Source organism: Leiobunum rupestre, chromosome 11 (genome assembly GCF_980474605.1).
Source record: "Leiobunum rupestre chromosome 11, qqLeiRupe1.1.hap1, whole genome shotgun sequence".
NCBI lineage: Eukaryota > Metazoa > Arthropoda > Arachnida > Opiliones > Sclerosomatidae > Leiobunum > Leiobunum rupestre.
Window position 1 is genome coordinate 34,779,404 of NC_143394.1, and position 14,468 is coordinate 34,793,871.

Here is a 14,468-nt window from a genome sequence, read left to right on the forward strand (position 1 = left end):
ACTAATCAGGGAATTAAAACTTTTTTTAATTTTTTTCGGAAAAATACGGAAAATTTGCGTCGATCCAGATGAGTGGCATATATGGATACTTCTCTCATAAGGGATATCTTATAAACTTCTGGTATTACTCAGGAAAATACATTTTAAATAATAGGTCACAACGAAAATCGAAGTGTCGATTTTTCTATGAAATTCACCTTTTCATATTTTGTTCAGAAAGCTGACTTAACTGTGCGTAAATTTTAGGGTCGTTGTAAAACAAAATAAAATTCATTTCAGCAGGAACGAATAAAAATTTCTAAAGTTTTTAACGGAAGCTGCTTTGTTATAGGAAACAAGTAGTCGCGTTCTAAAATTCGCGAAATGAACTAAATAATCAAGACAGTGTTATAAGTCGGAAAATTTTCCGCGGAAAATGACCGAGGCCTTTTTCCGGAAAATTTTCCGTATTTTTCCGAAAAAAATAAAAAAAGTTTTCATTCCATGATTAGTCTAATATATTGTTTGCAAATTGAAATAAAGCGGCATTTTCGCCTCATTTTTTCGAATCTGAAAGTAAAACTAAACCTCTAGACTAGTTTAAACTGATTAACAATGTAACGCTATTAATGTTTTGTAGTATGTTTACTGATATTAGACATTTTATATCGATAAAAAGTTAAAAACATTAAAAACCCTTAAAAGGTAATTGATGTTTAAAATTTTTATTTTTCCGCAAATCGGAAAATTTTCCGGAAACTTTTCTGGAAATTTTTCCGCATTTTATTTTCCGGAAAATTAACAACACTAAAATTATCCGAATCTTAAGCCAAACCTCATTCTTCAAATAGAATTCGACCAAGCGCGTTAAAAAGTAAGATGACGATTAAAAGACAATAGGCCTAACCACGTGTTTAATGTTTCCAAAAGCGCACACTGTGGCGCTACAAGCGGGGCTGCTCTAAACTAACCAATAGCGGTATCTAAATCCAATAATATATTCATCCAAGGAAAATAAATGAGACTAAAATGTTAACAAATAGATGGCTCTGAGATCAATTCAACGCTCGTTTGTAAAGCCACGGTTTATATATTTACACAGGTTAGACTACTTGTACCTTCATACGTGGTAGCGTTTTGAGCCTCTTAAGTTCTTCTGACAGGCAACCCTGTTTTCTACTATGCTACTGGTACGCCCTCTAATGTATATAAACAGTACTAATTAATTTATTATAAATAATTTTTTTTATAAATTTTAATTCACTAATGAGCTACCGTATTTATAATTTGATAATATGTATTTTAAAATTTATTAATTATCTACGATACATTTAAATTTAAAATATAGGTGGCGCTCCATTTTTAAATATAAATATTATTTTAACAATAGTTGATTATAGTTCAGAAACTTTACACAAGCCGGCGCTGTAGGCGCGAAGTAGAATTTTTCAAATTCTCTAAACGCGGGAGTAGCTCATAAGCGTCCATCTCTGAGCCGAAGTAGTCTAACCTGTGTAAATATATAAACCGTGGTAAAGCTTAACTATTACCAGTGAATTTTTAACGATCATGTCATTTCCGGTAATCAGTTTCCACGATAGCTACTTACAATTAAGTTTTTGTTTATCTTTAATTAAGAATCTTAGAAATGGGGCGGAAATTGAATTTCTCGCTTAATAAACTCGACTTCCATTACTCGGGTCGTTCTTCGCGAAAGAGTTTTTGGCGTAGAACGAGTGCGCGTGTGTATCGAACCGGATATACCTCCTCGCGGAATTCTTGAAAACTTTATCCATTAAAAGGCCACCAAATATCGAAGCTGGGGCCAAAGAGGGGGGGGGGGGAGAAGTGGGGGCCGGAGGGAAATGACTGCGAGGAAAAATGGCGTCGTTACTCTTTCGGGCCCAACGACACGGATTAGCAGTTTCAGCCTGCAGAAGTTATAAAACGAGCTCTCGCATTTTTACGAGGTTGGCTTTTTATCGGCCACTGTACAATGCCTTTCGGCGGTAGGCGACTCTCGCCTTTAGAATGGTCTCGAAATAAAGACGTGGCCAGCGCGTTGGAAAATGCCTCGGCCATATAAGACTTAAGAGTTCATTTTTACGAGGCTGCATCAGTCTTCGGCGACCCCTCGCGCGCCGCCCTCGACCCTGCTTATTCTCTCGGACTTCGACATCTGGAGAACTGTAAAGTATCTGGCAGTAATGGTTGAAAGCCTGCAGAAAATGCCGCGAGAGTTGCCAGTCGCTAAGATACCACTCTCTCTCTCTATCTCGGTTTGAAGTCAGGAAGACGGCCGTGATGAAGAATAACTATTGGTCCAAATGAATCGAATGAAAGAGGTGGGTGTAATGGAGAAAACGGGGTTGGAAATTAGGCTCCCTGGCGGTGTATTTAGTCCTCGTCATCGGGATATGGCGCCTGTGGTAATTAGGGGGAGACTAGCGGTTCGCGGGCCTACTCAGCGCCCCGGCGCGGGGGAAAAGAGAAACAACGGGGAATTAATATAGGAGAGATGGAGAAAGGATAGTGATTGGAGGAGGGACGCTTTTCGGAAGGGTTTCAGTCTCTGCTTTTCTCGGATCTAAGAACAATCCAATTAACTCGTCGCTCGAAGGAAAAAGCGTCGGTGGGAAGGGAAGTAATAGGGGTGTCCGACTCCAAACCGCTATAGCTATACTCGCCTCGTTTTAATTGGCGGTTCGGTCGAAGGGGATCGCTCGAGGTAAAGTTTGCTCCCAGCTATACGCTTTTAAAAATGTCAACTGTCGCTGGTAATGACGCGACCACCTTTTTTTAAGAAAAAGAAACGTTGATGAGAATGGCGAAACTGCGTGACCCGTTCTTGGATCTAAACTGACTCTTTATTTCGGTCTTTTGCCGCGCGAACGGAACGAAAAAATAGAAGAAGAAAGCGCGTCTCACTTTCAAAGATTTCTTTTCGACACTGTATATATACTAGGTCATTTCGGCAAAAGTGAGCTTTTGGTCAAAAGATAATTGCTTCGCTAATAGCCTGCCGTTATAACTCGCCTTTCGCGGTACGTTTTTTTCCGCCTCGACGCGGAATAGTTGCGAATCGAATTTCTTTGCACTCCCGAGGGTGTTTTTGTTTCGTTCCTTTTTTCACCTCTCTCTCTCTCTCTCTCTCTCGCTCTCAACGAATGGAGAGAATTTTCCGCACGAGATTTTTCATAGCAATTTTTTTAAGGGTTTTCGTAAGTGCAATTACCTTAGGTACTGGTCCAGCGCGCTACTCCGAGACAGAGAGAAAGAGTAATTTGCGATTCGCGGCAGTTTCCTTTTCCGGGTTTGTCGTCCATTGTTTGGTTTCCAAAGCGGAGTACTTTCAATTTCATTCTGCGAGACGATTCTTTCGCGGCCAAACGCGTTCGAGAAAGAATTGTTTGATAAAGTAATAGCGGTACTTACCGGTGTTTTTGTAGATGAGGTTGACCTTCTGTACGTGCCTAGTCATGGTATCGATGCAGGCTTCTTCGCTGCCCATCTTCATGAAGAACAGATGGTCCGCTTGCAAATACAGCATGCAAGTTGACTTTTTCAGATCGAGGACGACGTGTCGCTCTTGCTTGTCCTCGGACCAGTGCGTCCTTTGGACGGAACGTACGCCGTAGGGTTCCGAGTCTCCGTCTTTGTTGCCGTTATCGTCCTTGTACTTGAAGGAATCCAGCTCCCTCCAGTACGTCAAGCGTTCCTTGGTCGGCTGGTGGCTCGCGAACCAATCGACGGGTTCCCTTCCCTTCCGCTCGACTCGCCACTCGCGCTCCGAGTCGTCCGTGTCGAAAAGGATTTTCACGTTGTTGCTTTCACTCGGCCTACCGCGATCGCCTTCTCCGAACGACGTCCTTTGGCGAACCCGGGATCGCCGCGAGAGTCGCGAGCGTCTCCGAATCCATTTCCACAGAGAACTGGGCCGGGATGGTTCCACCTGGTTGGAATGGCGTACGTGGTTGTCCCGATTCGTCGAGGTGACTCTAGTCCTCACTTTGGCGCCGCATTTGGACCGGCACTCACGCGATTTTCGGGAGTCTCCCGGCGTCAACGCGCGCTTCGGAGTTCGGTTGCAGCAGAGTGACGCCGAAGAGTTCCTCAAGGATTCCGGGAAGATGACGTCCGCGCTTCTGTACATGAGACTCTGGAAGGGGGTCGGCCGCCCGAAATAGCGACTGGCAGGCTCGATGTAGAAGTCTTCTTCTTCGGTGGTCACCACGCCGTCGAAAAGACCTTCGGAAGTTAAAACCCCGACGGCCGAGGACCTCTCGTCATCTGCATTCGCCACAAACAAAATTACTTTCAAACATTCCAAATAACTCCTAATACATCAATATTAAATTTTATCTTCTGAACTACGGTTTAAACTATGGACTTGCTTTTTAAGAAAGATATCGTCTACCGGGACTACGTAAGGACCAGGACATTCCCGTTATAATATCCCTCTATTATTTTCCAAATCATTTTTACCAACAAAAATTTCCCGACAATTCATGAATATTGAAAACCGTTTTCAATGCGGGTGCCAAACCGAAAAAATGGAATATCAAAAATAAAATATATAAACAAATATATAGAATATGAACTTTTACAAATATAATTTATGCACTTTTACAAATATAAAGTATGAACTTTCACAATTATAAAGTATGAGCTTTCACAATTATAAAGTATGAACTTTCACAATTATAAAGTATGAACTTTCACAAATATAAAGTATGAACTTTCACAAATATAAAGTATGAACTTTCACAATTATAAAGTATGAACTTTCACAATTATAAAGTATGAACTTTCACAATTATAAAGTAAGAACTTTCACAATTATAAAGTAAGAACTTTCACAATTATAAAGTATGAACTTTCACAATTATAAAGTATGAACTTTTATAAGTATATAGTATGAACAATTGAAAATGGCCGAGACAAATCCGTGCGAAAAGTCCGTGTTTCATATTTGTAAAAGTGCATAATCTATATATTTGTAAAAGTGCATAATCTATATATTTGAAAAGTGCATAATCTATATATTTGTAAAAGTGCATAATCTATATATTTGTAAAAGTGCATAATCTATATATTTGTAAAAGTTCATAATCTATATATTTGTAAAATTGCATAATCTATATATTTGTAAAATTGCATAATCTATATATTTGTAAAAGTTCATAATATATTTATTTGTTTAAATTATATTTTAAAAGTTCATAATCAATACTTTTAAAAGTTCATAATCTATACTTTTAAAAATTCATAATCTATACTTTTAAAAGTTCATAATCTATACTTTTAAAAGTTCATAATCTATACTTTTAAAAGTTCATAATCTATACTTTTAAAAGTTCATACTTTTAAAAGTTCATACTTTTAAAAGTTCATAATCTATACTTTTAAAAGTTCATAATCTATACTTTTAAAAGTTCATAATCTATACTTTTAAAAGTTCATAATCTATATATTTGTTTAAATTTTATTTTATAAGTTCATAATCTATACTTTTAAAAGTTCATAATCTATATATTTGTTTAAATTCTATTTTAAAAGTTCATAATCTATATATTTGTTTAAATTCTATTTTAAAAGTTCATAATCTATACTTTTAAAAATGCATAATCTATACTTGTAAAAGTTCATAATCTATACTTGTAAAAGTTCATAATCTATACTTGTAAAAGTTCATAATCTATACTTGTAAAAGTTCATAATCTATACTTGTAAAAGTTCATAATCTATATATTTGTTTATATTCTATTTCATAAGTTCATTATCTATATATTTTTTATATTATATTTCATATTCCTTTTTTTCCTGTTTGGTGCCCCATAGTCTTCCGAGAACCCTATATAAGAGATATTTAGCTCCATCGGACCATCTACTTTTATGAATATTAAAAACGATTTAAAATTTTCCATCTAATTTAAAGAAATGGATTACAATGCTCCAAAATTTATGTTTTTTTTTTGTCTTTGAAAAAAAAATCAAAGGGGGTCGCTTTTCTCAGGTTCTTTTTTCTTTCCAAAGTTTTATTGGACGCTGAGGGTTTGCGAGACGAGAGCAAAAGAGAAAAGAAAAGGAGAATGGAGGAGGGAAGATGGAGAGTGGCCCGCTCGGAAGAAGGTAGGAGGCGCGGGAGCAGGAGGGATGGAGGGTAGAATAATTCAAACCTTCGAGGATGCCTCGGAGCACGGAAGAAGTGTCGTAGTGGATTCTGGCATGGCTGGTCGATTCGAAAACCACGTCGGGGGCGAAGACTGATGTGTCCGGATGCATGCGAAGACGAAATACCCTGCCAGGAGCAACCAACATCGACCCGCAGATGACGCCACCGCCGTCCACAAGCAAAAGAGAGCGACGGAGACAAAAGAAAAGGAAAACCTATTAAAGCTTGGTTTTGCGAGGAATTCCTCGACTCTATTTGGAATGCCACTAAATTCTACATCCTCTACTAGAGAGATTAAGCCGCGAATGAGAACGGACAGCTTTCCGCGAAGCCGTTTTTTTTTTCAGATTCGGCATCGCGGTGGCCGGGGTGCTTTCTTTCAACGACTTCATTTCATTTGTTTCTGCATGTGTTTAAGGAATAAAGATTTTTCAGTCGTGTTTTGCCGTACGCGGGAAGCTACGGCAGAGGTATACACCGTGCAATCTCTCGTAGGGAAAAAAGTAGAGCTACGCGTAGCGGAACTGACGCAGTGAGAGATCGTTCACGAATTAAGTAACGCAAAAATCGACTTTGCAAACTTTTTCTTTTTTGTAACGAAGAGTAGCAATTTTCCTAAATTGCGCCACAAATACTCAAACCACCTCAATTGTAATACCGCCATATACTTTAAAATTATTCAATTTATTTTTGTCAATAACGAAGTTTCTATAAACCTTAAAATTATTCAATTTATTTGGGTCAAATAACGAAGTTTCTATAAACCTTAAAATTATTTAATTTATTTGTATTTTAACGTGGAATTAGTGATTTATTACAATAATACACTATGCAGACCATATAGATATGGATTGAACCAATCTTGTTTTCTGCACGTGCTGGTCATTCGAAGAGTAACGGTTGGGTTTTTCCTCCAATGGGGAGTTTGGCATTGTGTGGCCAGTTATGTTCTGGTACATGCGTGCTTTCACTAATCCGCGAATTCATCCCACTCATTTCCGGTAGCGTTTTAAATCTTTTCTTGGTACGAAGGTTTCCAAATCGTTTTTCCATCCTAATTTTTCGTTGTATTATATTGTAAATAGCGTGTATAAATGCATATATATGATGTTCGCGATGTGGGCAGAAATCCCCAGGTGCGAGGTTCTTTTTTGAACGAACGGTGACTCGATGAGGTAGTTTTTGAACGAACGGTGACTCGGGGAGGGAGTTTTTGAACGAACGGTGACTCGGTGAGGGAGTTTTTGAACGAACGGTGACTCGGGGAGGGAGTTTTTGAACGAACGGTGACTCGGGGAGGGAGTTTTTGAACGAACAGTGACTCGATGAAATTTTAAATAGTGTCCAGAGGGAGAGAAGCAAGTTTTCTCCTTTCCCGAGGTCGGAAGTTTTGGTTGCGGTCGTCGCGAGTTGGATTTCGCGAGTATCGGTGAAATGAAACGGAAGCTCGACTTGTCGCCATCCGAGTGAAAGTGCGAGAACTGATGGGCTCTACTATTCCGTCGGAGATAATCGAAATCACGGAAAAACAACGCCACCGAAGCGACGACTCAATGAAGACTCCGAACATCTAATTATCTGGGTACACTGTTCCTCTCATTCTCACGTTATGGTGGACTCCGCTAAACTTTGTTAGCCCACAAGCCACTCAGAACTTGTTTGGCCTCGTGGGTAATCTCACAAACTTCGGTAGCTGCTCGTAGACGCAATGCTCGCGAAGCGATTATTGTCTATACGTGTATCGCAGAACATCCACTTAACGGGTGTTCCCTATTTTGTTTACAATTAATTTTCATTAACATCCTTAGTTCATTAGTTGTATTAGTATATTTAGTTGGATTTAGCTAGTTTATTAATTAGGTGCACCGTAAGATTTAAGTTAGTATAAGCTAGGAGCAACAAACACAGCACCTCACACAAGGAGAACGCAGCCTGTCAAAACTAGTGCATTTTCTGGTGTACAGTTTTCATTGGTTAGACGCTTTAGCGCCTGCTGCCGTCGGAAGGGAAAAATTCGAAAATTTTCTTCCCCCCTTTCCGTAAAACGTTCAGCGTAAAGGTTCGTCCAATGAAATTTGTACACAACACGGTATTACAGTGTTTATATTGCTAGCTGCATTCTCCCTCTGTGTGTTGCTCCTAGGTGTAAGTTACTAGTGAATAAATGTCTACTTTAAATTAAATATTTGGTAACATTCTACCCATGTGTTTTACATAGGCTCTCCTCGGACAGCTTAAGTAAGAGTAAGACTCGTAAGTGTTCAGCATATATGTCAAGTGGATATAACTTCTCAGTGTCAAATAACGAAGTTCCCATAAACCTTAAAATTATTCAATTTATTTGTGTTAATAACGAAGATTCCAGAAACTTAAAATTATTAAATTTATTTAATTTGTGAATGGCTACTTAGTTACTAATGACAAAGTTTCTAAATTTATGACTGCCATATAGTGACTTTAATAAGATAATTTCGGTTGCAAGGTGGTAAAAAATGACGTCATTAAACCAAAAATCAAAATAGTTCAGTACTAATTGCAAGTATTACCTTCCCTTTCGTAACTAGCGATAGTTGATCCAAGTTAGTTGTAAGTTTAATGATTCTGTAGAAACTAAATCGAAAAATATTATACTAAAACGCTCTAGGACTTTTAAAGTAACTAACGCCAACCTGCATGCTGAAATATAAAAATAGTACTTTATCCCCCAAAACCGGAAAATGCTAAGCCTAGTTTATTTCGCAATGCATTTAATTTTAAAGAATACTCTGTGGACTACGGTTCGCTTGGAAGAAATAATAAGCCCATTGAGGCCATAAACTAATAGGATTATATTTCTTCTTGTCTCGACTTTCAACTGTATCCAAAGGGGTTTTATGACTGTACGTAAAATTTATATTTTAGCCGATGACACTCAGCCTCTGAGAAATATAGTAAAAAAATGATATAAATATGCAAATTTTTCCTTAGAAGACTTATTTTTAAAACTGTAGCATTTTTATTCGCGTAAGTACGAATTTCCGTCGTATTGTAAAGCGAAAAGGGAGGGTGTGACTGTTTATCCCCTTTTATCGCGCGCCTTTGTTGCTCCGGGTAGTTTCGCCAGTAAGCAAATATAGGACAGCTGAGGAATAATAACATTAGGTAAACCCCCGAAGATCGGAAGCCAACCAACGAGAAAAGTCAACGTGGAGAGCGCCAATAAAAGGAAGTAGTCGAACACTGTCGTCTGGAAAAGTTTGACGCGCTGGGAAATCCGTATTACTTAACGTCTCTTTTGTCCGTCGTTAACCAAGCGAGAATATCGCTCCGCCGGTATGGTTCGATATTCCGGTGTCGGCCAACTGTTGGGCTGAAAACAATTCGTACTGATTGTTCTCTTTTAGCCCATACTCTTCCCCGATACAAACTATCCGTTGTTTAAAAAGAGAGGCGCGTTCCTATTGTTCCTAAGTATAGCCACTCGGCGTATCGTGCTATAATCTGAAGTAGTCGACCCCTTTCATTCGGCTTCACTGAGAGACGGAGAGAGGGGGTGAGCGAATTTTGTAGTCAATTTTCTTCAAAAGCGGCGGACTCGACCCTTGAAATAAATCAAAAGGCCCCCGTTCGCCTTTTCGGAGAGGGAGACTGCATCAGCCCGCGGGCCACGATGCTTTCGGTTTAGATTCGAGTTCCAAAGACAGATTGATACGGATACATTTGAAATAAACTGTTCCATTTAGAATTTACGGGCCGAAATTTTAAAGCTTTGAAATTTAATAAATTTCTATATAAAAATAAAATAATTATTTATTTGATTTAAATCCGATTTTTTATTTAAATTGATTTTTAAGCATTTTGTTACTTCTTCTTGACAGATTGATTAAATAATTTGGGTGCAGTGGTAATGTAAAGCAAATTCTTTAAAATAGACCTTTGAATCCCTCTTTAAGGTACATTAATAAAATATCACGAATTTTTTTCTTTTAATGAGTTATTTAAAAAAATCCCGATTTTTCCGATTAAACTTGAGGCTGACCTACTTATATGATCAATGGTGATATTTTATATTAATTAACTCATGACACGACGATCTATCAGTTAGTAATATATAGTATCTTCGATTTATCTTATTCGTACTTGTAGGACAAACCTATTAATAATAAAACCCACAGGGAATCATTTTCTCAAGATGGCAATTTTAATTCCATTAGTGCCACATTAACATTGGTACTAGTTGATAGACCCATAAATATAAAATATGACGTTGTCTATTATTTTAAAGTGTTATAAATTATCATGAAAAAACCTAGTAAATGCCAATTTTGAAAATTTCGACTTCGTAGTAAATTGAAGTATAAATGTGAACTGTATACAGTAAACATTTCAGCCCCAATAAAATTTAGTGATAATATATACCAGTAAGTACGTCTTACATTAACAAACGTATCACCTTTTTTCAGCAGGACGTGAGTATTTTCTAAATACGCATTGTATTAAAGGTATCTTTTCGTCCTTCGAGATGTTTCGTTGTCAAAATCCGCGGGGTTCCGGTGTCCCCTGTGATTGCAGCTGCGGTGTTTCCCTTTCCGTTCGTCGAAGCAAACACGAAGCCTAAATCTCAATGCACGTAATTTGATCTTGCCAATTACCGTACAATCATAAGTAACGTAATAACAATAACTATGACAATTAGCTAAATGTATCATCGAACTGATATGATTGCGCGATCAAGGTTTAGTTCGCCACACAGCTGCCCAACTAATGTTTAATCATGATAATATAATATTCAGTTCGGTTGCGAGTCCAAGTAAAAGCTGAGTGAGAATTTCAGTGTCGAAAAAGTTTCAATAAGAAAATAAGTAGTGTTGTTAATTTACCCGAAAAATAAAATGCGGAAAATTTTCACATTAGTTACTTTTTAGGGGTTTTTATTTTATTTTTTTACTTTTTATCGATATAAAATGTCTAATATCAGTAAACATACTACAAAACATTAATAGTGTTACATTGTTAATCAGTTTAAAGCCAGTCTAGAGGTTTAGTTTTACTTTTAGATCCGAAAAAATGAGGCGAAAATTCCGCTTTATTTAAATTTGCAAACAATATTAGACTAATCATGGAATGAAAACGTTTTTTATTTTTTTGGAAAAATTTGTAAAATTTTCCGACTTACAACACTAAAAATAAGCATTAAAACAATAGTCATACTTGGTGTGATTATGTTAATTATTATGCTTGAAAATTGTGATTTTTATCTTTAGTAATGAAAGTGATAAATAAAGATGACGCTGGCATGGCCCCGACGAATATCTCAACCACTTCTCTATAGACACCACCATGACAACATGGACCAAGAATGTAAGGGGACACACTGTTTCCGATATTTTGACACGGTAGGCGTGCACTAAATCGGAAGGCTTACTGAGGTACACCAGCCGCTTTGAAGCACATCACGAATTCTGTTCAACTATCACTACGAGAGGCTAAGTCGGGGCTTAGGCGACAATACTTGTGAGAAAGTTATGTTAGGCTTTGGTCATAAATTTTTCAAGTTTAGAAATGATATGGATTCCGGAGAATTTGATAAAAAAAACCTCAGCCATATGCGGTTTACTTGTAATTTTTACGTAACACAATGGTTAATTACCATTATTTAAACTTTTAAAGAAGCAATTTCAAAAATAAAAGGTCAAAAACTTACTAAGCCTAATCATTTAACCGACAACAAAGGCGCCATTTTGCCAAAATTGAACGTGAACGAGAGCTACCTTCTCTACGAAAATGCGCCGGAAATCGACTTCAGCGGCCAACTTTGATCACGCGCTGTTCGCGCTACAGCGGCCAACCCATTCGTTGAAGTTTCTATGTTAACCCATGAGCAAAAGATATCTGTATGGTTTGAGCTCCCCTAGCAAAATATCATTTTTAGAACAGTTTTTGCATTGAAGCCCATATAAAAACGAGCGTGCGCGATGAGCTGTTACAGTTTATAGTAGGAAAATCCTTTCGGAATTTCGACGAATGGGTTGGCCGCTGTAGCGCGAGAGATCAAAGTTGGCCGTGGCGAGGATGACGACGAAAACGCTGAACATAAGAAGGTAGCGCCACCTAGCAAAGAATAGGAGTATTAAAGACTAAGTACATGGCCGCTCTACACATCAAACATCTCTTTAGATTCCTTTTAACCGCGTGTGGTTGAATAATTTGTATTTTGATAATTGACAGAATGGGATCCAATCTGTAAGTCGTCGGATGAGGGCTATTCCGTGCAGGTTCCCTTCGATTTGTACCCTGAGGGCGAAAGGCCCTCGTCTCATTAGACACTCAAATATCAACTCTCGCGAGCCAAGTCCGACGTCGCTCCACTATCACGATGTTTCGAGGTGATAGCGTCGCGATACCCCTCAGCGCCACCTATAATCATATGATCGCGAATGTATACTAACGACATCTTTCCTAATTTATAATTACTGGATATTATGGAAGGAACCGTGTGGAAAATTTTCGCGGTGCGGCCTGTATTAATGAAAAGGGGGATGGCTAGATAGGTCCAATTTGCTGGGAATCCATTATGTTTATCCCTTACATTTTCCGCAGGTGGTGTTGTAGCGATTGTATTAATTAGTGTATCATTATCTACGAGCCGATAACTCAGAGGGAATACGGCCACTCCCCCCTTCTTGGCTTTTCCAAATTCCCCTCTAATTCTAGTTGACTAGCTGCCGTGGTATCACTTCCGGCTGACTCCGCATCTATCCTGTAATTCTCAGTCTTAGAAAATTATCTTTAAAAGATACAGGGTGCTACGGTTTGTTCCCTAGGGACATTTTCTCAACAAGACGTAGAGCTGAAAGATCAAGAACACTTTTGCTCTGCGAAATAAAAACATCTAAATAAAGTAAATATAACAAGAAGGTTTTTGTACTTGGGGATGACTATGCCTAGACAATCCTCGGACATCATAGTCTAGTTATAGGGGAATTGTCACCAAAACCAAAATTTACGAGGTTTTTTTACAGAATTATAGAAAATACATTAATGATTTTGTCCCTGAAATTTTATAGTTATTGGAAAAGTATTTAAAAAGTTACGCTATTTTTTCCGCAACCTACATCAAACGGCTCCAAAAATTTCAGAAATCGCGGTGCAACCTACGTGCAGCGCCAAAAGAATGAAGTGGCAAAAATTTTAGAAAGGACGGCGTGTAAGGCATTTTAAAAACACGATAAACTACAATCTACGAATATAACTCGGTTACAAAGAAAAGGAGAATGTCGTAGCAGACGACAGTTCCGACCAAAAAACGATAAAACCGGGGAAAATAATATTTCGTTCACGAGATGGCGCTGCAGGTAGGTTGGGTTCAACCAAGCGGTTCTGAGATTCTCGAGTTGGGGGGGGGGTAAACCACTAAATTTGGTTGCTAATAATAAATCAAATACTGGAAATATTGACACGAAATTTTTTAGATAACCATTTTCGGACGTCCTGTATCCATTTAAATGGTTTCTAACCAATTTTAAGGTGGTGACAGTTCCCCTTTAAGGAGAGAAGGAAGAAATGTCAGTGGTGTGTGATTCAATGGCATCGAAAGAAGTCAAATTTAAGGACAAATGAGATACTCGGAACCACTCCTTCCGCGTTGAGTTTGCAAGTTCTCTCTCCACTGGTTAACGGGGTTTACCCCCGAGCTCTTCAGCTTCCCCTTTTCATAAAAACTTGTAGAGGTTAACTGTAGTAGTTAGTGTAGGGAGCTGTTGTCTCGTGTGGCATTAAAGGCTTGCCACCACCTTCCTACGCATTGTAACACGGTCACCTGTTTAAGGCATTAAAAGTCGCTAGATGACTTGGGCCTAAGGTGGTGCCTTGGGTATTAGCCTAGCCTAACTATACCGTATCGATCTGATTCTCTTCTGGATACACCACTCTAATAAATAAAATATAACCATAAATGTATAATATTTTAACATAAGTGTGCCACTTCCTATTCTTCACTTGCAAACATTTTACTGAGAGCTACTAACAAGACAGAGTGCATTACGGGCTTCGTCACCGTTGTTGTGTCCGCTCGCTCCCGTGCCACACGTAGCCTTTGACAGCGCCTCGCTAGGGGGAGATTTTCATATTGTGATGACGAAACTCCGTTACTAGCTGTCAGTAAAATATACCCCAAAGTGACTTATGAAAAAACCAAACAAAATTAGAAGCATAAAAGGTTTTATCTGCGTCACGAGCGCCAGTTATTTAAGTGCTCTACTTGAACGCGGTTTTTGCACGCGGGTTTCAGATTCCAAAGGGTCTTGCGACAGCTCTCTACCTTCAAGAGCTACAG

The 14,468-nt window shown here is 38.4% G+C and overlaps 1 protein-coding gene across 2 annotated transcripts in view; it reads right to left on the minus strand.

Moving 5' to 3' along the window:
• The window catches only part of LOC149922373 (disintegrin and metalloproteinase domain-containing protein 10-like), a 165,130-nt gene that overhangs the window by 66,064 nt on the left and 84,598 nt on the right, over positions 1-14,468 (minus strand). For both annotated transcript variants that reach the window (XM_090163202.1, XM_090163201.1), the window contains exons 3-4: positions 6,159-6,280; positions 3,415-4,269 (exon numbers count right to left, since the gene is read on the minus strand). In XM_090163202.1, coding sequence (XP_090019328.1) covers positions 3,415-4,269; positions 6,159-6,280 — 977 coding nt within the window. The remainder of the gene's footprint in view (positions 1-3,414; positions 4,270-6,158; positions 6,281-14,468) is intronic.